A 22,789-nucleotide genomic window follows, 5' to 3' on the forward strand; every position below is an offset into this window, starting at 1 on the left:
ATGGGGGTTTTTTTTTGGTTGGTTTTGGTTTGTTGTTTTTTTTTTTTTTTTTTCAAATATGCTGCAAGTGTCTCTGTAATAATCACTTTACTCTATCGACTTGGTATAGTGTGCTAACGGAATGAGAAGACCATTAAGAGCATTAACAGATTGGTACAGCATAATGCTTCAGTTCATATTGATCGCGAAACGTCTGTAAAATATTGTTTCAAATGAATCTATTGTTCCTGCGCTCTTTCGGCGGTGTTGATGACCTTGGTTTGTTCTCGCACATTCAAATTATCCCCCTCGTCGCTCCCGCAGGATTGGGATTCGGGCGGTGGGACCCGCCGCCGCCGTCCCCACCGCTCCGGGCCTCTCCCGCGGACCGGCGCCCACCCGAAAGGGTAGTCCGAGGGGTCGGAACCACCTCAAAAATGAAAGGGGAGGGACACACACACACAAAGGGAAGGGTCCCGGTGTGCGTGTGCCCCTGCGTGCGGGGAGCGGCTCGCCCAAGCCTCCCGCCGCTCCGCGCCGTGAGCGGCGGCCGAGCTCCCGCCGCCCCGGGACCGCATCCCCGGGCGGAGCCCGTCAAGCGGCCCGACGGAGAGGTCTAAACCTGTCTAACATCAATGCCAAGTCGAACGGGGGGGGGGGGGGAGCGGGGGGCAGATCCTACAGCCTTTCCCCAGGCAGCCCCCCACCCCGCGTCCCCCGGGGCCGGCCCGGGGAGAGGTGCCCGCGCCCGGGCCCTTCGGGACTCTCCCGAGCTGGTCGTGCCTATTTTCCAGCACAAATGAGCCAATCCCTCCCGATCGGCGCCGTGTCTCCGATCTGAAACTCCCTCGCCCCACTCCCTGCCACGCGGGAAGGGGCCGTGGGGCGCCCGTCCCCCCGCGGGGACACGCGTGTCGCCCGGCCAGCCTGCGGAGCGCCCCCGCGGCGCTCCCCGGGCGTGGAAAGCGGCAGCTCGACGCGAATAAAACCTTCGCTTCCCTCAGGTTTGGTCACCTGGTCTTGGCTCTCCTGAGCTCCGATATTTTAAATAAATATAAAGAATCTCTTGCTCTCCTCAGCTCTATTCGCCTTCATGATGGAGTGGAACCATCAGATTTTCATCAAAGTTCTATTAAGTGAAACATAGGTTGCAGGGCACCCTCTGATTGAAACAGTTTAAATTTTAATTGTGTTTTTAATTTGACATATAGTTGCAGAAAGGAATGACACTACAACGCCAAGGGGCGGTCGATTTTCTTAATTTCTCCCAGAGGAATTGATGAGTCTATCAGGCCACTAGATTGGAAACACATTAAAGCTCTCTGGTTAGGTTGTTAATTGGAACTTGATGGATAGGGGGCCTTGGATAGGCTATGCTGATCCAATCTTCATGACTTTCTGTTTTCCAATAAATTACACGATTCATTTTCCAGCCACAGATTACATAAATTGTACACCTCTAGGGCTCTCTTTTTCAAATAAGGAGCCCTTTTCCCCAAAAGCCTATTGCGAGATGTCATTTGCACCAAAAAACGAGCAGCAGAGGCTCTTGAATGAAAATCGAAACATAATCAACGTTTATACTTAGAAAATTTATTGAGATCATTTTCTCTGGTATTTCCTTATTTTAAAGTTTGGACGCGCCATATATCATAATCCACACGTGTAAAGGGGACTGTGTTTAATATTTATCGAAGCTTGATTCCAAGATCAAACTTGTTTATGACTTCATCTGTCATTTCAGAGGGAACCTTCTCCCGATATTACGGCCGCTCAACAAGCCTATTTTCCGAGTGCTGCAAAAGCCGCGGAGATCAATTTTTATTAGGCTCCCTTTGAAAGCTTGCTCAGGGCCACTTTAATATCGAGCATTGTAATAATCTGGAGATCTAAACTTTAAGCGTTCGCTCTGTCTTTCAAAGTTTATCTTTGCCGCGGCGTTTGATCATCTGTGCCCCGACGGGACGGGCTGCGGGAGGCGGGGGGAGGGGGGGGCAGCAGCCAGGCGCGGGTTGCCCCCACGCAAAACCCTTCACGTGGCCGCCAGCCCCTGCCCTGATGAATATTTGATCGGATGGTAATGAGAGCGTGGCTGGGCCGCTCCGGCCCGCCGGTTCTCCCCTCCCGCCGGCTCGCTCCCGGGCGAGCATCCCGCAGAAGCCGCCTCGGTTTCCCTCCCTCCCGAGCGGAGCGACCGTTTTCCAAGTTTCGCCCGAAATATTCATTTCAGGGAAATTCGGTCGTTTTCTCGCCGTGGCCGGGCAGAGCTCATGTTTGCCCGCAGCGCTTGCGCATCCCGCCCCGGTCCGCATCCAGCTCCCCTCCCCGGGAGCGTCCCCTCGGCCCGGCCGCGGCCACCGGCGCGGCTCTCAGGGGCAGGACCCCCTCCGTGGGGGTGGGGAGCCGCCCCGGGGGCACACCGTTCTGCCGGTGGGCTTCGAGGGGAAGGAGCGCCGGCCCGGGCGGCAGCTGGAGGCCAGCAGTGCCACCGCGGGGTCACGTCGCGGGGCTGCCGGGGGAACGGGGCTGCTCCTCGGTCGCTCTCCCTCCCTGCTCCGGGCCCGTCCCCGCCAAGGAGCCGACGGCTGGCAGCCCCCAGGGGCTCTCCTCAGCCCGGGCTGGTCCCCTCGACGGCTCTTCCCCGGAGCCCCCTTGCCCCACCGCCTGCCCGCGGGAGGGGTGCTGGGGCCTGGATGCGGGGCCAGCCGGGCGGCAGAGCACGATGAAGGACGATTTCTTAAATTGTATTTCAGTGCGGGGTCTTTCCGGGTTAATGAGCTGACATCATGATTAAAGCTGACCATTTGTAATGTGTCGCGACCCTGTTGAAAAGCACTGAAAAGGTTAATGTGGTAAAACAGGACAGCACCTGCCCCTCACAGGGAGAGGAGGAGCTGGAACACTTTTCCTAATCAATTAGTCCATTAATGAGTCTATCAAGTAGTTAAGTAGTTAAAGATTATGCCGCTGGTCTGGGTAACAGTCGTCATCTCGCTATACCTAATTATATTATAAGTACTTTATTCAATATACCAGACATAATATGGTGACTCGGAGTTAATGAAAATGTCATTTTAAAACGTCTTGACATTTGTCTCTATTGATTTGTATATTTCCATCTCATTCTTTGTTTTTCCCGATTTTTTTTTTTGGGGGTGTGTGTGTGTGTACGTGTATTTCTGGAGAGGGGGAACGACCGCACCGGGGAGGGGGGGAATCAACAGCTGGAGCCGGGCGGCGGGCGCCGGTGGGACCCCTGCCCCACGCCGCGCGGGCAACCCGGGGTTAAACACCCGGTGCCGGACCCCTGGCAAGGCCAAGGGTACTGCACCTGGGTACGAATGCGATGAAAAACATCGGGATTTCCGAGCTTGCCACTCGCTCCCCTCCGCGGGCTGCCTCTCCAGGCGTACCCAAGGGCTGCAGCCGCCCCCAGGTGCTGTTTTCCCGGAGCTGTTGCCCCCCCGGCCCGTGGGCTGCGGGGCTACTGGCCCAACCAGCCGCACAACTCGCCCCGTCTTTACCCATCAACGATATTTCCAGGCGTGGCCGGGGCGCAGCCGCCGGCGCCCAGCGGGGGCTGGCAGCGGGCTGGGGGACAGCCCACGGGCACGGGCACGGGCACGGGTGGCCCCACCGGGAGGAGGGCCGGGGTGGGGGTACACCCCCTTGGAGCCGCGGCAGCGGGGAAGTGGAGGCGGAGCGGGTGGGGGGGGGGCAGGGGGAGCGGGGGGCACCCAGGGCAGCGGTGAGCGGGTGATGCCTCCCACACCGGCCCCGTTACCGGGGCTCCTTTCTGCGGCTTCCCGGGGAAGCGGGCGCCGGGAGAGGGCGGCCCCAGTCCACCGCCCCAAGCAGCCGTCGGGGCTCGGCCCCCGCCTCGCCTCTCCGGGGCAGGCCCGGGTGAAGGGGGCTCCAGGCCCCGGCCAAGGCGGGGCTGGGGTGTCCCTCGGGCCCAGCCGCGGCTCCGTGCGCTCCCGGCAAGGTGGAGGACCCCGGTGGGGTTCCTGCTCTTGGCCCCTTGCCCCCCAGGTCCCTTGGGGGCGGGTGTGACCCAGCGGCTGCTGCCGCAGCCCGGCCACCGGCTGCCGCCCGCGGGTCTCCCCTTCCAAGGGCGGGGTGGCGGGGGAAGAGCCGCGATCGCTGAGATTTATTCCCCCCGAGGGGAAGAACCCCGACTCCCGACAAAGTTTATCGGGAAATGCGGCAGCACGTCCCGTCCGTGCCCGCGCCGCTCCCCGCGCCTTGCAGGCGCTGAAGGAAGCGCAGGAGGCGTTTCGCGAGACATTTGTTACCGGCTGCAGCGCAGCGCAAAACCCCGTTTCTCGCAGGTTTTCCCAGTGAAACACCTAACAGTTGTTTTTCCCTCCTCTGATGAGCAGAGGGGGAAAGATCCCCGGATATGCACGAGCTGTTTATCCCAACACCCCCCACTCCCCGGTCAGCATAAGGAATTCAGCTCACGTCCCTCTTCCCCCCCGCCCCCCCCCCCCCCCTCCCCGTCGAGGCGGAGGGCGAGGCGGCACGGCGGCCGCTCAGCATCCCTCCCCCGGGGCCGCGGGGTCAGAGGAGCCCCTGGAACCGCGGGGAGCACCCCGTGGGGGTTCCCCCCGGCCCCGGTACCTGCCGGCCGCTGCGGCCCCCCCCCCCCCCTTCCCCGGGACCCCCGCGGGTTTCCAAACTTTCCGTGGCCGCCGCCGCCGTGATTGGCGCGGCGGAGGCCACCTCCATGCAAATGAAGCCCCGCCGCCCGCCGCCCGCAGATCAATAGGGACGCGGGGGAAGGAGCATGCAGTCCGCCTGGGCAGGCGCGGGGAGAGCCGGCAGCGGCACGCCGAAAACACCCCCCAAAACAAACCCCCCGACGGCTCCCGGCCCCCCCCCGCACACCCCGGTCCCCCGAGCCCCTCTAAAGCGAGAGCTTCCCTCCTCTGCTTTCTTATGAACCCAGGATGAGCAGCAAAGAAGACCCGAGCAAGTGCTGTCCGGCGGCTGCTCCCATCTCCAGTTTCACCATCCAGTCCATCCTGGGCAGCGGCAGCGCCGAGCCCCCCCGGGAGGCCGGCGGCAGGGCGACCGCCTGGCCCGCCCGCGGCCGGACCCTCTCCCTCTCCTCGGAGGACGAGGAGCCGGAGGAGAGCTGGAAACACCGCGGCTGCTTCTGCCCCGAGGCGCAGGGCCCCGCCGAGACGTGCCACAAGCACCAGCCCCTCAGCTTCACCTGTCTCGGTGAGTACCGGCACCGGGCGGCATGGGATGGGGCGGACGGGGCCCGCCGGGAAGGGCCGCGAAGGGCTCGGCCCCGGCCCTGCCCCCACCGGGGGGGGGGCACGTCGCACCCTCCCTGCTGTTGGGGCAGCGCGTATTTGCGCCGTCCGTGGCTGAAATAGGGTGGCTGGCTTTTTTTTTTGTTTTGTTTTTTTTTTTTTGTCCTCCCCACCCCACCAGGGGCTGATTCTCTCGAAGGGGCGCGATGAGATGGGAAACGCTCGTTTTCTTAGATACCGCTTATTTACAGCGCTCGGGCAAGGGGAAGGAAGATGTTTATTTTTTAGCATTAATTCTAACTAAACGGTCTGTGAAATGAAATGCTATAAAGTAAAATACGGCCGGCTCGTGTCGGATAGGAAGGCAGCCCCGGCCTGGTACTCGGGTGCCTTCACCGAGGCGTGCACACCCACCTGTCCGTCCGTCCGTCCGTCCGTCCATCCACCCGATGGAGGGACAGGGATAGCTCAGAAGCGGATGGCCTCCCCCGGCGTCGGTGATGTCTTCCACCGGGAACGGAGGCGAACGGGGCCTGCCCGGGGGGCCTCGCCTCGGTGCTTCGCACAGCCGGGGCGGGGGGGCTCGGCCGTCGGGGGTGCCGGTGCCGGCCGCCGTGCGACCCCCGCGCTGTCGCTCTGTTGCAGGCAGCGCCAAGGGGAGCGGAGCGGCGGCGGCGGGCAGCGGGGAGCGGGGGCCCTTCCTCTCGCCCCCCCCAGCAGGACTGTAAGGAGGAGAAGGAGAAGCCGCTGGGACCCCGCTTCGCCCTCCTGCGGGGACCGCCAGCGCGACGGCGGGGACCGGCAGGCCGGCGCCGCCAAGAAGAAGACGCGCACGGTGTTCAGCCGCAGCCAGGTCTACCAGCTGGAGTCCACCTTCGACATGAAGCGCTACCTGAGCAGCTCGGAGCGGGCCTGCCTGGCCTCCAGCCTGCAGCTCACCGAGACCCAGGTGAAGACCTGGTTCCAGAACCGCAGGAACAAGTGGAAACGGCAGCTCTCGGCCGAGCTGGAGGCGGCCAACATGGCCCACGCCTCGGCGCAGACTCTGGTGGGGATGCCGCTGGTGTTCAGAGACAATTCCCTCCTCCGAGTGCCGGTGCCCCGGTCCATCGCCTTCCCCGCCCCTCTCTACTACCCCCGGCAGCAACCTCTCGGCCTTACCGCTCTACAACCTCTACAATAAGATCGACTACTGAGCTGCCGCACTCCCCTCCCCGCGGCCGCCCCGTCGGGGCCGGGGCCGGCTCGGGGGCTCGGTGCGGGGGCTCGGCCCGCCTCCGCCGCGGGGACGGAGGAACGAAACTGATGGGAGGGACGGGCAAACGGAGAGCCCGGGGCGCCGGGGGCACCCCCCACCCCCTCCTGCTATCCTGCCACTTGAAAAAAAAAATTAAAAAAGCATTATTTCAGATCTGTAAATATTTTTAAAGAAAGAAAGAAAAAAAAATAAAACGTTTTAAGCCTCGTTTGTAAATTTGCCAGCTCGATCGCGTGTTCGCACCGGGATGCTCTGCCCTGCCCTGCCCGGGGGGTACCCCGGGCCCGGGGGGTACCCGGCAGCCGGGCTGGGCCTGTCGGGGAGCCGGAGGGCCCGCGGCGCCCGGGATCGATGCAGGAGAGAGCGAAAACGACGTGTAACACCGAGGGTTCGCTTCGTTCTGCCTCCTGCTCCTTCTTTCGTTCCCTGCCGGGAATCCCGGGCGGGCCTGCCTGTAGCCCTGCCGGTGGCCCCGCGGGGCCGGCGTGAGCTCGGTCCCCCGCGCTCGGTTGGAGGATGAAGGGCCGTTCTCAAACGCTCAGAAGCGGTTTCGGAAACGGGGACGGTTTTTCTGATTTACGGAGTATTTTGCTAAAAGCCGCGGTGACAGGCAGTGGGCTCGCAGCCCCCGGTGACCGGCCCCGGCGCCCAGCGGCTCCTCTCCTCGCCCCGGGGCGCCCACGGCTGCCTCCCCACGGAGGACGGAGTCAATCCTTCACAGGCACACACACACAAAACAATTTTTTTTGTTTTTTTTTTTTACGGGCCGCTACCGCCCGTACCGAGCGCCGGGGGTGCTCCCAGCAGCAATAACGAGAGAGCGTTCACGTAGCAGTGAAAACGAAAATAAACCAAAGAGAAATAAAAGATCCGAAGGGACAAATAAGGTGATCCGCCACGCGTGGGAAGGGACAGCCCTCCCGGCGCCAACCGTGTGCCGCACGCCGCGCAGCCCCTTTGCAGCCGCGGCTGCCCTGGCCCAGCGGTAGCGCCAGGCCGGGGTGAGCCCAGCCCCGCTGCCCCGGGGAGCACCGGCCCCCGGCCGCCCGTGCCGCCGCTCCGCCTTCCGGGCTCCGCTTCAGCGGGAATAACCGGTGTTTCGGGTTTGCCCATGAACGTTATCGCAGCGCAGGGGTCCCTGGCCCTACCCCCGCGGCACGGGCCTGGAGCTACGGCCTGGCGGGGACCCGCCGGGGCCCGGGCCCACTGCCACCGCCCCCCGTGAGGGGCGAGTCGGACGGCGCCCCCACCGCGGCCCCGGGCAGCCTGGGGCGGGCGGGAGGCCGCCGCAGCCCCTCCCGCGGGACGCCGGTGGCTCCCACGGGGGGGCCGCAACGCCGCCGCCGCCCAGGAACCGCCGTTAGCAGCCGCTGATGATAACGGGAGCGACGGGAAGAGGCGGCTGCCCGAGCCCCTCCCGCCGCGCCGGGAGCGGCGGACTACACGTCCCGGCATGCCCCGCGGTGGCGCGCCGGGAGCGGCGGGCGCGCGGGGCACGCCGGGACGCACAGTTCCGCCTTTTCGAACCGGCCAATAGCGGGGCGAACGGGAGGGCGCGTGCGCGCGGGCGGCGGCGGCGGCGGGTGTCGGGCAGGCCGGAGGCGCGGGCAGGGCGGAGCGCAGAGGTGAGGCCGGGCTCCCCGCCGGACCGGGACCGGGGCTGGGGCCGGGGTCAGGGCCAGGGCCTTGTACGTGGGGCGGCGCGGCGCGGCGGCTTGTGTGGTGCGGCCGGGGCTGCGTCGCGGGGCAGCGCTGAGGCGAAGCGGGCTCCGCGGCCTGGGGACGGCCTCCTCTGGCCTGGGCTTGTGGCTGATGCTTCACCTCCGCCGCCCCGGACGCCGCGGCCTCTGCCGCCGCCCCGCCCTCCTCCGGGGCGCCCCGGCTTGGCGTCCGTGCCCCGGTGGGGCTGCGGGTGCCGGAGCCTCTCCGCCCTCCTTCGGCGTTCGGGCCCTTGTCTCACTCTCTTCCCTTCCTGCCGCAGCCAGCAGCATCTCCCGCATCCCGACGGGATTCTCCAGGACTGGGCTGCGAGAGCGATCGTGCCGCTGACGCCGCCGTGCCTCAGTAATCCGCTGCTGCTGCAGTAAGAAAGCTCTTCCTTGGCGTTGTGTGGGGCAGCAGAGGAACTCGTCCAATATGAAGACGGTACTTTTAATGTATTCTTACATTCTACATCTGACGCTTTCAGCAAAGCGGCTTGCTTTGTTTGGGTAACGCTTACCATATAGCTGAATGATAGAGCGTGCTGTGTTAAGAGGAACTATAAAAGCACTGATTTCTTATCTGCTCAGTAAAAAAGAGCTTTTGGGAATGATGGAATTGTGGAAGTGTACCCTTTTAGTGAAGTCAGCATTGCAGTATCAGCACCGTGTGTCTCCCCTATAATGTCTTATTTATGAGTTAATCCCTTGTGCTGCTTGAACATTTTAATAGGATTTTGTTGTCTGTGGTGGGCACAACAATCGCTGTTGTTTGGCAATCCTGGTTGCATTTGTGAAAATGTGTAGAGAGAGCTCTTTGTGAGTTGTGGTTTTTTTTGTAACATATGTAAAAGGTAGGATATATTTTAATTCTGATACTTCATCCATTTTTCTCCACAAAAAATACCTTTGGGAGATCCTTCAATATTTTTGATGTAACTAACTTTGCTGGAGTGCTGCTAGTTGATTGCTTTTGGGCTGGTTAGTAACTGTTGTACCACGTGCCTCAAATCCTTATTTTTGTTGTTTGAGGTTTTCTGCTGGAGGTAGACAAGGCAATTAAGATGTCCACTGTAATTGTTGTAGTTGTTTGGAATTCTTTTAGATTTTGTATCTTTGTATGTCCATCTGAAATACTTGCTGGGATACATGTCACTGTTTAAATTGTGATAAAGGTGTTGCTGAATTCTCTATAGTATTCATGTAGAAATATGCATGGCAAATACTCAATCCTGCTTGTCTTTTGCCCGAGTATTCCCAGAGCAGAGCTGAAAGAAGCGGTTAAGAAAGAAGCTTTTATTTCCTATTCGGACAATTTTTTTCTCACTTCATGTTTAAAAGGCAGAAATAGCACTTTGTGTTTACAGTGTTTTTTTTATTTAAAACAACATCTTACAGAACAGCTACCAAAGCTCCCACTTAAGAAATTTTTCTAGTGTAAGAATGTGTGGCACTCGCATTGTACAGTTTGATTTAGTAACTGATAAGTGCTGAACTAGAATAATTGTGCACTAAGTTTGAACTTTGTCCTAGTTCATCTGCTCATTCTTTCTAGATTTATTCTCAGAGGTCTAAGCTTAACCTGTGCAGTTGTACATACAGATCTAGGAGTGGTAGTTTTACAGAAAATCTGAGCTAATTTACTTCTCTGTCCTTTTAGCGTAAAGGAAATGTGCTGTTAAACCTTCCTGAAGCCTTAAAGTTTTGGTGGTCTTGTTGGTGTACGTATAGTGAACAGTTTCTTCTTTCAGAGCAGAAAACAGGTCTGCACTGTTTTCCCAGTGGAAATTTGATGTTCATGGCGTCAGCTCTCCTTTGAATTCTTGTATATATAGGTAACTAGTTCTGTGAAATGAGTGCTGCTGTTACAGAGTCATTGATCTGTCATTGAATTGTTTATATTTGTTTTTTGTAATCACATCACATTTACATGTTTGCTCTACGTCCCAATATCCCACAGGGCATAACTTTCTTTTTTCATCTGACCTTCTTTAGACTCCTAAGAGGGGGAGAAAAAAATCTTAAAGCTGTTTCATTGGAAATGTTTTATAGCACTTACGGAAGCCTAAGGACAGGAAAGCTGCAGAGAGCCCAGAACTGCTTGAAAGATTTTCCAACTGCAATTCTTGGAAGTATGACAGTCACACCAAATCAGGAAGAAATCAACACTTTTTTTTTCGAGTTTTCAAATTGGATTTCTTTCTGCCTGCATGTGTTTTTTAATTAACTTCTTGATGCTCATAGTAACTACAAATATTTAGATTAAAAAATACATCCACACATTAGAGTTGGGGAAAATATATCTGTAAGTAACAATATCTATGTTTATAGATGACAAGAATAAAACTTTTTGTACTGTGTATTCCATGTTATATTTGATACTTAATTTTAAAAGCTCTCTGTAGGGGGAGGAATTTGAGGTTTTGGCCAGGGATTACTATCTTGAATTCTAGAGAGTGTGTCAGAAATCTGGGTGTTCTGAACATCATCTGTGTAAAAGGTGGTAAACTTTTCAGGTTTGCTCTTAAGTTACTTTTAAGATGGATCAGTTAACTAGTCAACTTGCTAGGCTTATGTTGTTGTTGTTACTAAAATTATACCTATGTGTTGCTGTCTTTTCTTCAGATGACGGGATCAAATGAATTCAAACTAAATCAAACTCCAGATGATGGTATTTCATCGGTAAAGTTTAGTCCAAATACATCTCAGTTTCTGCTTGTTTCATCTTGGGACACAACTGTCCGGCTCTATGATGTTCCTGCTAACACAATGAGACTCAAATATCAACATTCGGGAGCTGTCCTTGACTGTGCTTTTTATGTAAGTGTGAGGTGTTTTCTGTTTTTTTTTATTATGTTATATAAGTATATAAGTATAGTGGCCAAGGTCCATGAGAAGTTGTCTGCCCCTGAATTAAAGGGATAGTGAAATACTACTTGAAATCCAGGTTAAAAAAAAAAAAGCTTGCTTCTGCCAGTTCTTCTTCCGTTAATGACTGTTGTTCTAGTCCTAAATACAGGTATTTCCTGCAAAGGGTACAGGCACACAAGTAATTGATTTCTACCAGAAATGGTAGGTAAAAGGAATTTGGGCTGGCTTGTGCTGTTTCTGCAATGGTATGGTAAATAGTGTGTGTGTTTCTTACAAATAGTTGTACTGGTAGTATATGGTTAGATATCATATTCACAATAAATGTCCATAGCCAATTAATCTTCTCATGTTGGGTTGTTTTGGAAACATGGCATTATTCCAAGTGAGCCATTTACCAGATACTTGATTTCTGTGTTTTTAGTGCCTTAGATTTGAAAAATGCTTCTGAACGGTTTAAGTTTATTGGTTGGTTGGTTTATTTAATTATTTATTAAGTTTGTTTTTTTTGCTATAATCTATGAAGTAGAGGGTTTCATTTAGCATCTTTTTTTTGTTTTGTTTTCATTGTATTCTCACATGTCCTCCAGTGACTTGATCTTGATGTGTTACTGAATGCTTTAAGGAAGCATTTAAATTTTGTGCTGCTTTTTTTTTGTCACTGAACATTTTGGCACATAACTAGTATCATACTGTGGATCAACACACAGGTTCTCAAATGGTATCTAGCTTCTACAGTAGTTTTAGAAGGATTACACTTCAGTTAGATGGAACTGGCTTAGGTTGGCAGTCATTTGAAAAACAGTATTATGTCCTTTGTTGTTAGGGAAATGGGATTGATTTGGTATAGCCTCTAACTGCGTTTTAAAAAATATTTTTTTTAGTTCTAAATTAAAAAAAAAAATCCTACAGCTCAAAGTGCTTTACTTAATGTGTTGAAGCTTCTGCCAATTGCCTGTTTAATCTGGGCCAGATCTTAACTCCTGTCTCTTAATTCTCATCTTCCCAAAACTCTTGAAAGCAAGTCTGTTGTTGTGAGCCTAGGAGATTAAATGTATAGCAGCCAGGGAAACTTAATGCATGTCATAAAGTGAAATTTTTTGTTTTATAGGATCCTACCCATGCCTGGAGTGGGGGCTTAGATCAGCAATTGAAAATGCATGATTTAAACACGGACCAAGGTAAGCAGATGGAATTGTGTAAGTGGACTCAACAACTGGCCTAAGCTTCAGATTTCTATACTTACATGAACAGAGTAGGTTTTAAGTTTTTTAGGTGGGGGATATTTGCTTTAAGTAGTAGCTGTTTGTAGATGCTAATTATAAACCTCTATTGCTTTAAGTTGTCAGTGTTGGTGTTCAGCAGTCTCCTTTGCTGTGAAGCCCTTTCTGATCACTGAGATGCAGAACAAGGCAGTGTACGTTGTTGTGTAGCTGAAGATTGTGCTGTAATGCCATTAACAGAAGGGCTGAATCTATTCCTGCCAATCTGAGGATTTAAATGTTTTCTGTGATGAGTAGTCATTGACGTATTTTAATTGTGTGTTTCTTTTTTATTTACTTATTTTGACGTGAAAATGGAAGGAAAGGAAATAGCTATATATTCATCACACTGACTGAGGTTCACATCATATGTGCCTTTATCTAGCAGAATAACTGGTGGCCCTAGTAAGTGCCACCTAAAAGCATGCAAATGTTTGGCAGTTTGTCAGAAAGTTTGGTGGGTGCTTGTTGTAGGATGCCTTGATTTGGATTTTTGATAATACTGCCCTGCCATAGGTTACTGTGTCTCAGGTAGGGGGAATTAGCGAAGCTGAACTAAAACTGAGCTTGCTGTTTTTCAAAGATTTGTGGTTTAGACATATTTAGAATGATCCTTCACACATATGGCAGAATGTATATAAAACTTCTAGTTTGTCAGTCATCATGGCCACATTGGTGCAAAATATGGATCTAGCTTGTCTTAACTTTTTTTTTGTGTGTTTGTTAAAGAGAAAAGCAGATCTCAGCCTGAGATAAATGTGGTCCCCAGAACCAGTCAATAGCCAGGACTTGACAAACTTGTGTGCGCAGTAATAGTATGAAAAAGGTCAAATAATTCTGTTGTAGATGACTTTCTAGAAGTGTTTATGCGAGTATTTTTAAGAACATGTAATACAAATTCCTTTCTTCTGTCATAATGTTAATACAGACAAGCCTAAGTGGCTTTCTGTATTAGTGTCTGCAGCAAAGGTGGTGATACCACTGGATACTGAACACTTTTTGTACCTCTGAAGATATCTCTATGGCTGCCTGAAATTCTTAACTTCCTTTCATAATCTCAGGAGGCATAAGTTTAAATTTAACAATTCTGATTTTAGAAAAAGTTACGCTTCTGAAGACTGAACTGTCCTTAATGGGACTCCAAGCATATCAATACACATGTGGGAATGTCAGAAAATAGTGTGTTCATACTGCAGTAGTGTGTCCTTCTTTTTATTCTTTATTCTACACATCCTGACTGTTTGTAGAGCCAGTAAAGTTACAATATATTGTACTTTCTTACAGAAAACCTTGTTGGTGCCCATGATGCTCCTATCAGGTGTGTTGAGTATTGCCCAGAAGTGAATGTCATGGTGACTGGAAGTTGGGATCAAACAGTTAAACTGTGGGATCCCAGAACTCCTTGTAATGCAGGAACCTTCTCTCAACCTGAAAAGGTATGTATTGGATGCTGTAATCCAGGTGATGTGTTAAATAATACATCCAGTGACTGGTTAAACATGACCATATAGGACACTGTCTTAAACTGAATTGAATTTAGAAAGTTATGTTTAATAGTTTTTAAGCTGTGAAAATGTTGCGTTTTAATATATTGGTACTCAAATACATTGTGATTTTTAGGTTAAGGCTTGAAGCTTTCATCAATAGGAGAACATAATTTAATTCTTACTGCTTGTGGTGGACCAAAATCTTATAATTTAAAACAAACTGGAGGAAGGAAAACCTAACAAAACCAGCACGTGAAATTGATTAAGTTGCTAAAAATAATTGGTTTAAGGAAATTGATAGTGCATATTACAATTAAGGTTCTTAGAGGTATCGGATCCTGGCAGGTTTTTTTTCAAAGCAACAAGGGTCTGGTTGTCTTGAAATGTGTGTGGAGATACAGTAGGAGGGCATTTGTGTTGCCTGAAATAGTATTTTTTCACTTGTATAAAAAGATTGAACAGAATTGCTTGTATTGTAATTCACCTGTTGTTGCACTAATGCCTAGTAAACTCGAACATTCTCCTAATACTAAAATCCTTTGTGCTAAGGAGAAACCAAGAGAAATAAAGATGTTATGTCTTAAGCTTTTTCTAATGGTTATATGGTGTGTTAATCTTTATACTGCTTACAGTGGTGTCACTGAAAGAATTACAGAACTGTAACTTCTGTTTTTTTTCATAGACTCCTAAACCCAGGCTGGGTTGCTGGATAATTTTGCATATGAATATTTTTTTGCCTATACATTTTTCTAAATTTAGTTTAGCTCTGTCACATCATATTGTAAAGTCTTAATTATGAGCCATCGTTACATTTCCTATTACATCTAAATAGCTACCATTTTTGTTCCAACATAGCTGAATGTACTTCTGGTAAGACCTTTGTTCAGAATAAAGTAATTGCGTTATTTCTAGTTGTGATTTATAGGTGTACGTAGCATGTAAAGAACTGTGATAAATTGCTGACAAAATATCATATAATGGACAGCCACAGTGAATCAAGCTGCTTATTGGTTCAGCAAGGTTCATTATGTCATTTTTTAATACTGCCTTTGATAAATGTGTACATCTACTCAACTGCATGACAATGGTTTCATTTGATTTATGATTGTATGGTGTAGAAAGAATACTTACTTCACAGGTGTGACATCAGTTTGTAAAGAAGATTTAAGATACTTAATGTTTCTTTTGCCTTTGTTTCCATACATGTATACGAACACATTTTATATAATGTTAATATTTTTGGATAGTTTGTTACATCTGTAACAAAGGGAGATTTTAAAAAATGTCTTGCTAAAATGTGTAACTGCTGTTGGATTAAAGTTTTCTTGTTATATGTAAGTGGAATTTGGCAGTTGGGGTCATCAGGAATTTTGGGTAACTCCTGTGTGAACATTTAAGAGGTTTCCCATCTGAAGAGGGAAGTTTAATAATCACGTTTTAGAGCAAGAATGTATGCTGAGTGAATTTGGATTGCTTAAAGGCAGTTTTTTTTCTATATGTACACATATACCCAGACACATACACACCTGTTCACTTAGATTTTTTTATTAGAAGTAAACTTTTTGAAAACATAATTTCTTCAGAAACGTTTATAGCAAATAAAGTTTTGTCTGCTATTTCAGTGCAGTCTTAGCAGAGCCAAAGAGCTTTACTGCGCTTTATCAGAGAACCAGAAAGTGAAGCTAGGTGCTTGAGTGAAATTGTACAAGCATGTGCCAAAAGTAAATTGAATTCTTCTGGCAAGATACCAGATCTCTTACACTTGCGATTCTTGATCTGAGGTGTATTCAGGCAATATGTTTCCTGTGTATTTAGTTGCATTAGATCACTTTTTGAAAGCTCACTCTTACAGTCTGTTCTTGTTCACAGCTCAGTGACAGCACAGCTATAGGTAGCTGGATTCCATCTTGCTTGCGTATCAACAACTCTAATTTGCTAGCATGGAGTTTTTGACTAAACCTCTTCTTCTTTTTCTTTTTTTAAAACATATTTCCAGATTAAGTGAATCCCAGCTAATAGCTGGAAACAGAATGATTTATATGCTGAATATTTTCATGAGGAATTTGTCAAAAATTAGAACCTCTGAGCCAATTTCTGGAGTAGAGTTGAAATTCTAAGCCATAGTATCTTTTTTTTTTTTTTTAGTGATGTCAAGCATATTGTTTCCTTCAATTTCACTTGTTTTTATTAAAGTATATGAAGTACTATTTTTGGTTTTTTTTTTTAATGATTTCTTGGCAGTTTATTTCACTGTATTAACATGAAGCTCAGCTTGAAGTATTCTGTTTAAAAACAAAAACATGGTTACCAGATGGAGGAAAACTGAGAATGTGTGATGCCGTATCATAGGACTAAACTGCAGAATTAGGATTTGATAGTGTGGAATGCAAACTGTGCATACCAAGCAAAGATGAATTCCAATATCCGTGCCCTTCCCGCCCTGCCCTATTACTTTGTATCTGTTTTCCTCTTGCCTTGAAATATCAAATGCATTTAATGCTTGGAATAATTTGAGGAAAACTTGAATAATACTGATTTCCCTTTTGAATTACAGAGTACTTCTGTACATGCGTAGCATTTCAAACATGGGTAATACAAACAAAAGGAAGAAATCTCACATGTGGAAGATTATTTAGATATCACGGAGATCTGGAGACTAGAAACTGAACAAATGTACTTCAAATTTAGAATTGCACAAGTGCATATGCATATTAAACTTTTTCCTAAAGTGGTTATAAACAGCATGGGACTGCATTAGGCTTGATTTCCACCCCACCCCCCCCCCCCCCCCCCCGCTATGTGCTAGGGTACAGAATTAAGGGTGAGCTTTTGAAATGGTGTGTCAGTGTCTTACCACTAACCAGCTGCACGCAACTGCTTAGACTTTATTGTATATGTCACCAGTTTTCTTCTTGCATATTGCTGACATTTTATTTTCTACAAAGAACAGCAGATATCCAGGCTAATAAGTGTTATAATATTTAACTATTTTAAGGTGTACACGCTTTCTGTGTCTGGAGATAGACTAATCGTGGGGACGGCAGGTCGGAGAGTGCTGGTGTGGGATTTGCGGAATATGGGTTATGTTCAGCAACGAAGAGAATCAAGTCTGAAATACCAAACCCGCTGTATCAGAGCATTTCCAAATAAACAGGTATGGGAGCAATATCTGTAATTATATTTCTGCTGAATGTTCTTCAGGAAAAATGATGGCTTATTTTTCAAATTTTCTGCATCTTTAATTTTTAAAAAAATTCTTATCTTCAAAGTCTTGTAATCAGACTCTGGGAGAGGGGAAAAAATGGTGTTGAGGCTTCATGTTCCAGGTTAACTCTTTTAATAGTGCAGCTCAGGAATGTTTCCCACTGACTTACTAGCATATTATGTTTTCACTTTTTTTCTCACTTTTTTGTCTCCTTTTTTTTTTTTTTTAAATTTAGTGCATCATAATGCTGACATGTAATTAAAAAACAAAACAAAAGAACACCCCCCACCCCCCCCACCCCCAAGTTGCAGTAGAAAAGAGGAAGGCATATTCAGGCTCAGCAGCCTTTATGCATTGCAGCTCTAGATTCTTCAACAGACTGTGTACAGGGGCAGGATTAAAACTATATGAATGTCGTTTATATATGTTTTTTTAACTGTGTCAAGCACTCAAGAACCTATGATACATTACCTAGGGGGAATTGTACAATTTGGATGATCATATAGCTGTTCTGTGTAGGTTAACGTAGTATATCTGTGGTATTTCTCTTTCTGAAGTAAAGCAAGAAGATTAGCTTTTTCTGACAAACTAATTTGGAAGGGAATTTTCCCATGTACGTAGTGATAGTACAGGAATTGTGAGACCTAGTTACTTTTTCTTGAACAGGCATGAACGCTTTGTCCATTTTCAGTTCTAGTTATAGTAAAACAAGCTGATCTTCCAGATTGTATTGTATTATGGATTTTAAAGAACTTTGCTATAGCTAGATATCATTACAATCCTATTTCTGAAAAGATCTATTATGGACTTAACTCAAAAGTTATAACAAAAGCATCTCAGGTTGCTGTAAGTCGGGACTGTAATTAACTGGGTAAGTGAACACCATGTATAATCAAGTTTCACTGAAAATACTATTTCGGCTTGAGTGTTTAGTTGCTAGTATAAAGCTCTGAACTAATTTTCCTGCAATTCTGAAACGAAATAGTTATGTGAGTATCTCTAATATTTCAGATATTTGGGCCCTGGGGGATAGGTAGGCCTGTAACAAGGGTTTTTAACTCTTAGCACTTTTTTCCCCAAATCAACTTGTGTTTGGACCTGCAGGGGTAATGAAGAGTCTCACAGTCGGCTTAAAACCATGGTGCAATGAGATCTCTCTCAAAGCTATTTTCTGCATTACTTCTTAGAAGTAGATTTTATTGATGCTGCCACAGATCTGTGATAACAAATGATTTCTGGTTGTACGCAGTTTGACTGTTTACATTTAATTTATTTGAATTTAGAGAGGTGTAAGATAAATTGTATTGCAATCTCTTCGCCAGTTGTAAACTTCTAAAATCTGTAACGCAAACCTTTCTTGGTAGGGTTATGTTTTAAGTTCTATTGAAGGTCGTGTTGCAGTAGAGTATTTGGATCCCAGTCCAGAAATCCAGAAGAAGAAATACGCATTCAAATGTCACCGTTTGAAGGAAAACAACATCGAGCAGATTTATCCAGTTAATGCTATTTCTTTCCATAATGTCCACAACACATTTGCTACAGGTAGAGTAGATCCTCAATTTTTTGTTAATGGTTGCATCACTTCCTTTAATTTTTATTTAAACAGGTCAGCCTTTACTTTGTATGCCCTTACTTTTTAAGCATTTTAATCTTATTTCTTGCGGTGAGCAAGATTTTTAAAATTATTTGATGCAGAGAGTTAATTGCTTTAACAAGATTTTGGGAAATACTGTGTTCTTTACTGAATTATGCAACTCTCTATAACCCTGTGTTTTTACTGACGAAGTTATTCCAGGTAATTTTCTCTTTTGCTGCTTTTTTTTTCCTTTGCTGTGTCTTTTCAGTTCTTACTGTTCTCCCAATTATAACTTACAGACAGTTTTTAAAAATTAATTTTCAGGAGGTTCCGATGGATTTGTGAATATTTGGGATCCATTTAATAAAAAGCGGCTCTGTCAGTTCCACCGGTATCCCACAAGCATAGCATCACTTGCCTTCAGCAATGATGGAACTACCCTTGCAATAGCTTCTTCATATATGTATGAAATGGATGACATTGAACATCCTGAAGATGGTATCTATATTCGCCAAGTGACAGATGCAGAAACAAAACCTAAGTGAGTATGCTTCACCTGTATTTGAGACTTTCTGAGCATTCATCCTGAGATTTATTAATTTTCTTAAATTCATGAATAGCATTATTGATGCCAGTAGATAGTGCAGCTTGACAGAGGGTTGGTTTTGATTTTATCTTGTTCGCCCAAGCTTTCAATATCCGTAGCTTGATAGACGTCTGATGGATAAAATTGTGCTTAGTTGTTTAGTAGGAGAAGAATGTCAAACTCTTACCCTGTTTGAATAGGTGCTATTATATGAAGGTGTGGAGTTATTGCTAGCTCATTGCTTCAGGAATTAAGTGAAGAATTCAAGAGTGATTCATTTGAGTAAATGTTACTGTATTTGGATATTTAAAACTTAGAATTAATGAAATCTTTACACACTGAGTGTGCACCCAGCTGTCATGGTCAGAAGTGAATCTAGATACTGTTCTAAGAAGGTTCTGTAAAATCAAGGAAAAGCTTTCCTGGTTCCTGCGTATTGGAGTTTGCTGCAGCCCTCTGATAACACTCTTTTCTATCATCGTTGCTGTCAAAATGGGGCAAACTGATTGATGAAGGTAAAAGGGTTCTGTTAAGCTCACTTTGGCATAAATGTTACATAGAAAAATTGCTGTCATGGTGCAGAATTGCACTACTCTTAATTATGGTAGCACAGGAGCTGCTGTTCTTATTTTCAGATTCCTGTGGTTTGTCATTGCTAATTTTTTCTTCTAGTACTCAAACTGTCTTACACTTTATCTGGTTGCCTCCCTTGTCCAGTATTTAAGTGGCTATGTAGATAGACACTTACGAGTGATCAAAGTTCTTGAGTTTAAAACCTCAAGACCTTCCCCCCTCAAGTGACTTGTGTGCGGCTTCAGAGCAGCTGTTTTATCGCTGTGGCGATGTGAGGTGGGAGTTACAGAAGAGTAAGTACACCATCTCTCATCTGAAGATGTTTGTTTTAAAATAATTTTGATAGTCATGGAAAAATAAAACCAGAACTATTTCTGGGGCTTCCTCAAGTGAAAAAAAAAATTTCCAAAGATGATAATTCAAATTTATTTTTAAAATCAGGTTGTACTTGTTAAATACATTTGGGAGGGTTTAAAAAGAAAAAAGGTGATAAAAGAATACATGCTGCTATTGGTCTTGTAGTAGTAAGAGCTGCTTTCAGTAATTTTTGTTCATTGCTAGTTATGGTTGCTAATTCTGTAGATGCTTCATTCTGCCGTATGAGGAGGTTAATCTACAATTAAGCAATATTTCCTCTTGGCCCTCCATTATTTTCTGAAACAGATGGTTCATCATTTCCTGGGCTGTTAAACACAGCAAGGTTAAGGTTAGACTCTTGGGAATCAGCTAGTTTTGAATCTTATTAGGCTGTAGAAGGAAAACTAATAAGAATACTCCTTAATATCATTTTGTGACTGTAAACAATTATTTATTAGCAAACAATTGATCCCAGAAGGGCAAATTGAGTCAGTAATGAGCTGAGAAAAGACAGACCGTATCTGTGTATTTGGAAAATAATTGTAACGTAATTGCAATGCATTTAGACAGGCATCTTTTTGGACATGTTTCTATCTTTAAATGAATTTCTGAAAACATTAACAAGGTTTATATGCTCTTCTGACATTTACAAGTTGCTTGTGCCATCCTTAGGGTACTAAGAATGATGTGTATGTTTTAATGTTACAGTAGTGCAAGTCATCTCTGGTTTATTCTAAAAATAAGTTACTTAAGACAGAAGACTAATAGTTGTTTCATAGTGGTCTTTTTGCATATTAATTTGAATCAGCATTTCTGCAGAATGCATTCTTAAATGCATGAAAATGGTGCCATATTATATAAAGGAAACTTGGCAAGATCAGCTTTTTGATCGCTAGATAATTATATATTGTATCTTGATACAAGTGAAAGCAATCTTTCTACATATTTCTGCTTTTATAGGATGTTGAATGTTTTATGTGCTTATGATTACTGTAAATATTGCTTGCTGAGATACCGTTTATTTATTTCAGGTCTACTTAGACTCTTGGTGATACTTTTTTTCTCTACAAGAGGTGCCCACCTGCTTCTACCAAGACTAGATGAAATAGAAGTGAGAAGAACAATCTTTGAACTGATGTTGTTTTCCACTAAGAAATACTTGTTTGTATATTGTAGTATGTAATGCCTTAATCTGTCATTACTTTCCTGCTTATAGTGTTAGTGAAACTGTATCTGCTGTCTTAGCTGCATTAGTTCAGTCCTCTAGTCCTTTATAAAAACTTACCATATTTTGTAGTATCCAATTATGAAAACTTCCAGTGGTGGTCTCATTCTTCAATAAATATCCATAGGTTTTTTGGAAAAAAAAACCCACTTTGTGTAACAGCCTTTTCTGTTTGTGAAACAAATTGTTAAGACCAAACCTTGAAGCTGCAAGAAATCAAATTCTAGGTCTTCCTGATGGAATACTTCTGAAGCTTCATTTTCCAGTGAGATGAACTGGTAGTTTCTTTATTACCCAGGGATGTTGGCTCTACAGGCAATGTTTTCACAGGACTGTGAAAACCTAAAGTTGTATTAGGTGGGTTTGTTTATCTCGGTGACTTGATTGTTACTGGAGAATCCTTGTTTCTGGAGGAAAGAACTTGGAACATGTGGCACATTGTGTGGGGGTTTTTTTTGTGCGTACTGCATAAAAGTCTAAAATTAATGATACGTGGGAAGAACTGAGGATAGAGAGGAGCAAATGTAGTGTTTCAGCCTGTGGCTGAGTGGTCTGTCCCAAGGCTGCAGATCTGCCCTGGTAGCTCAGAGTTGGAGTAACACAAGTAGAAAAGGAGGTTTCCCCAGAGGGAAGTGTCATTCTGGCCACAAAATCCCATGGAAATACATTGTTTCTTGAACATCTTGTTTGCCATATTGCCAACTGGTGAGAAGTCTGATCAGATTCTATGCCAGCCTCTTGAGGATTTTGGAGTGGGGGGTGGGTGTGAGAAGATGCTTGAAGTTGGACAAATTAAAAATGTCTTGGGAAAGTAGTATTAGAAAAACAACTTGGACGCTGTGTGTGTGTTCTAAACAGGAGTGTAGATCTATTTGAGAGACTAAACCTGCAAATCCATTTTCTGCTAAAAAGAACATATTCAATGTTGCACATTCCTGACTGGTTTGTGGAAATAAAGATAAATGCTTTCTGATTAGTACCACCAATAAAAGCTCTCTCATCCAGCTCTGTTTGCAGAACAGAGTGTCAGGCTGCTCTCTTAATAGTAGCTTGTATCAAGTGTTTGGGGAGTGCTTAAGTATTAGGTATTCACTTTGTAGTTAATAGTAAGGAGGGGCAGAACAAAACTCCTGTGAGGCTTATCAAAGATGATTTTGTGGTGTGGGTATTTTGGAGTGGTGATTGGATTCATACTTTATTTCCAACTTCTTTTCTTCTGAGTTATCAGTGCCTGTGTAGCCAGTGGGAGTACTTTATTACCTTTAAGGAAACAAACTTGCTGACAACCAAAATAGTAACCGATCATTCCAAAGAAGGTGGTGATGGAGAGGAAGCTGGGTTCTGTGTGTGCGGAAAGCTAATGATCTTGAGCTGTTACCAGACATAGTAAATGAGTTGTATGTGGAATATTTTATAGTTTGTCAGGAGCTAGTTATAGATTCTTTG

General features: G+C 46.7%; 2 protein-coding genes across 3 annotated transcripts; both read left to right on the plus strand.

Moving 5' to 3' along the window:
- Positions 1 to 4,653: 4,653 nt before the first annotated feature.
- Positions 4,654 to 6,639, plus strand: HMX2 (H6 family homeobox 2). The gene is given in 4 exon segments (XM_056352263.1): positions 4,654 to 5,208; positions 5,892 to 5,953; positions 5,956 to 6,381; positions 6,383 to 6,639. Coding segments are annotated over 4 exon segments (825 nt in total). The 5' UTR covers positions 4,654 to 4,931; the 3' UTR covers positions 6,443 to 6,639.
- A 1,368-nt stretch (positions 6,640 to 8,007) lies between these two features.
- On the plus strand, positions 8,008 to 21,489 carry BUB3 (BUB3 mitotic checkpoint protein). Of its 2 annotated transcripts, XM_056352261.1 has the most exons (9): positions 8,009 to 8,129; positions 8,486 to 8,649; positions 10,830 to 11,024; positions 12,184 to 12,253; positions 13,619 to 13,770; positions 16,817 to 16,975; positions 18,391 to 18,568; positions 18,927 to 19,143; positions 21,150 to 21,489. In XM_056352261.1, exons 2-9 carry the CDS (start codon positions 8,641 to 8,643, stop codon positions 21,157 to 21,159), a joined length of 990 nt encoding a protein of 329 aa, XP_056208236.1. In that variant the 5' UTR covers positions 8,009 to 8,129; positions 8,486 to 8,640; the 3' UTR covers positions 21,160 to 21,489. The 2 variants fall into 2 exon arrangements, with proteins under 2 accessions (XP_056208237.1, XP_056208236.1); XM_056352262.1 differs by lacking the exon at positions 21,150 to 21,489 and having other exon boundaries at positions 8,008 to 8,129; positions 18,927 to 19,147.
- Positions 21,490 to 22,789: the final 1,300 nt, after the last annotated feature.

The sequence above is a fragment of the Falco biarmicus genome, chromosome 9 (assembly GCF_023638135.1).
Source record: "Falco biarmicus isolate bFalBia1 chromosome 9, bFalBia1.pri, whole genome shotgun sequence".
NCBI lineage: Eukaryota > Metazoa > Chordata > Aves > Falconiformes > Falconidae > Falco > Falco biarmicus.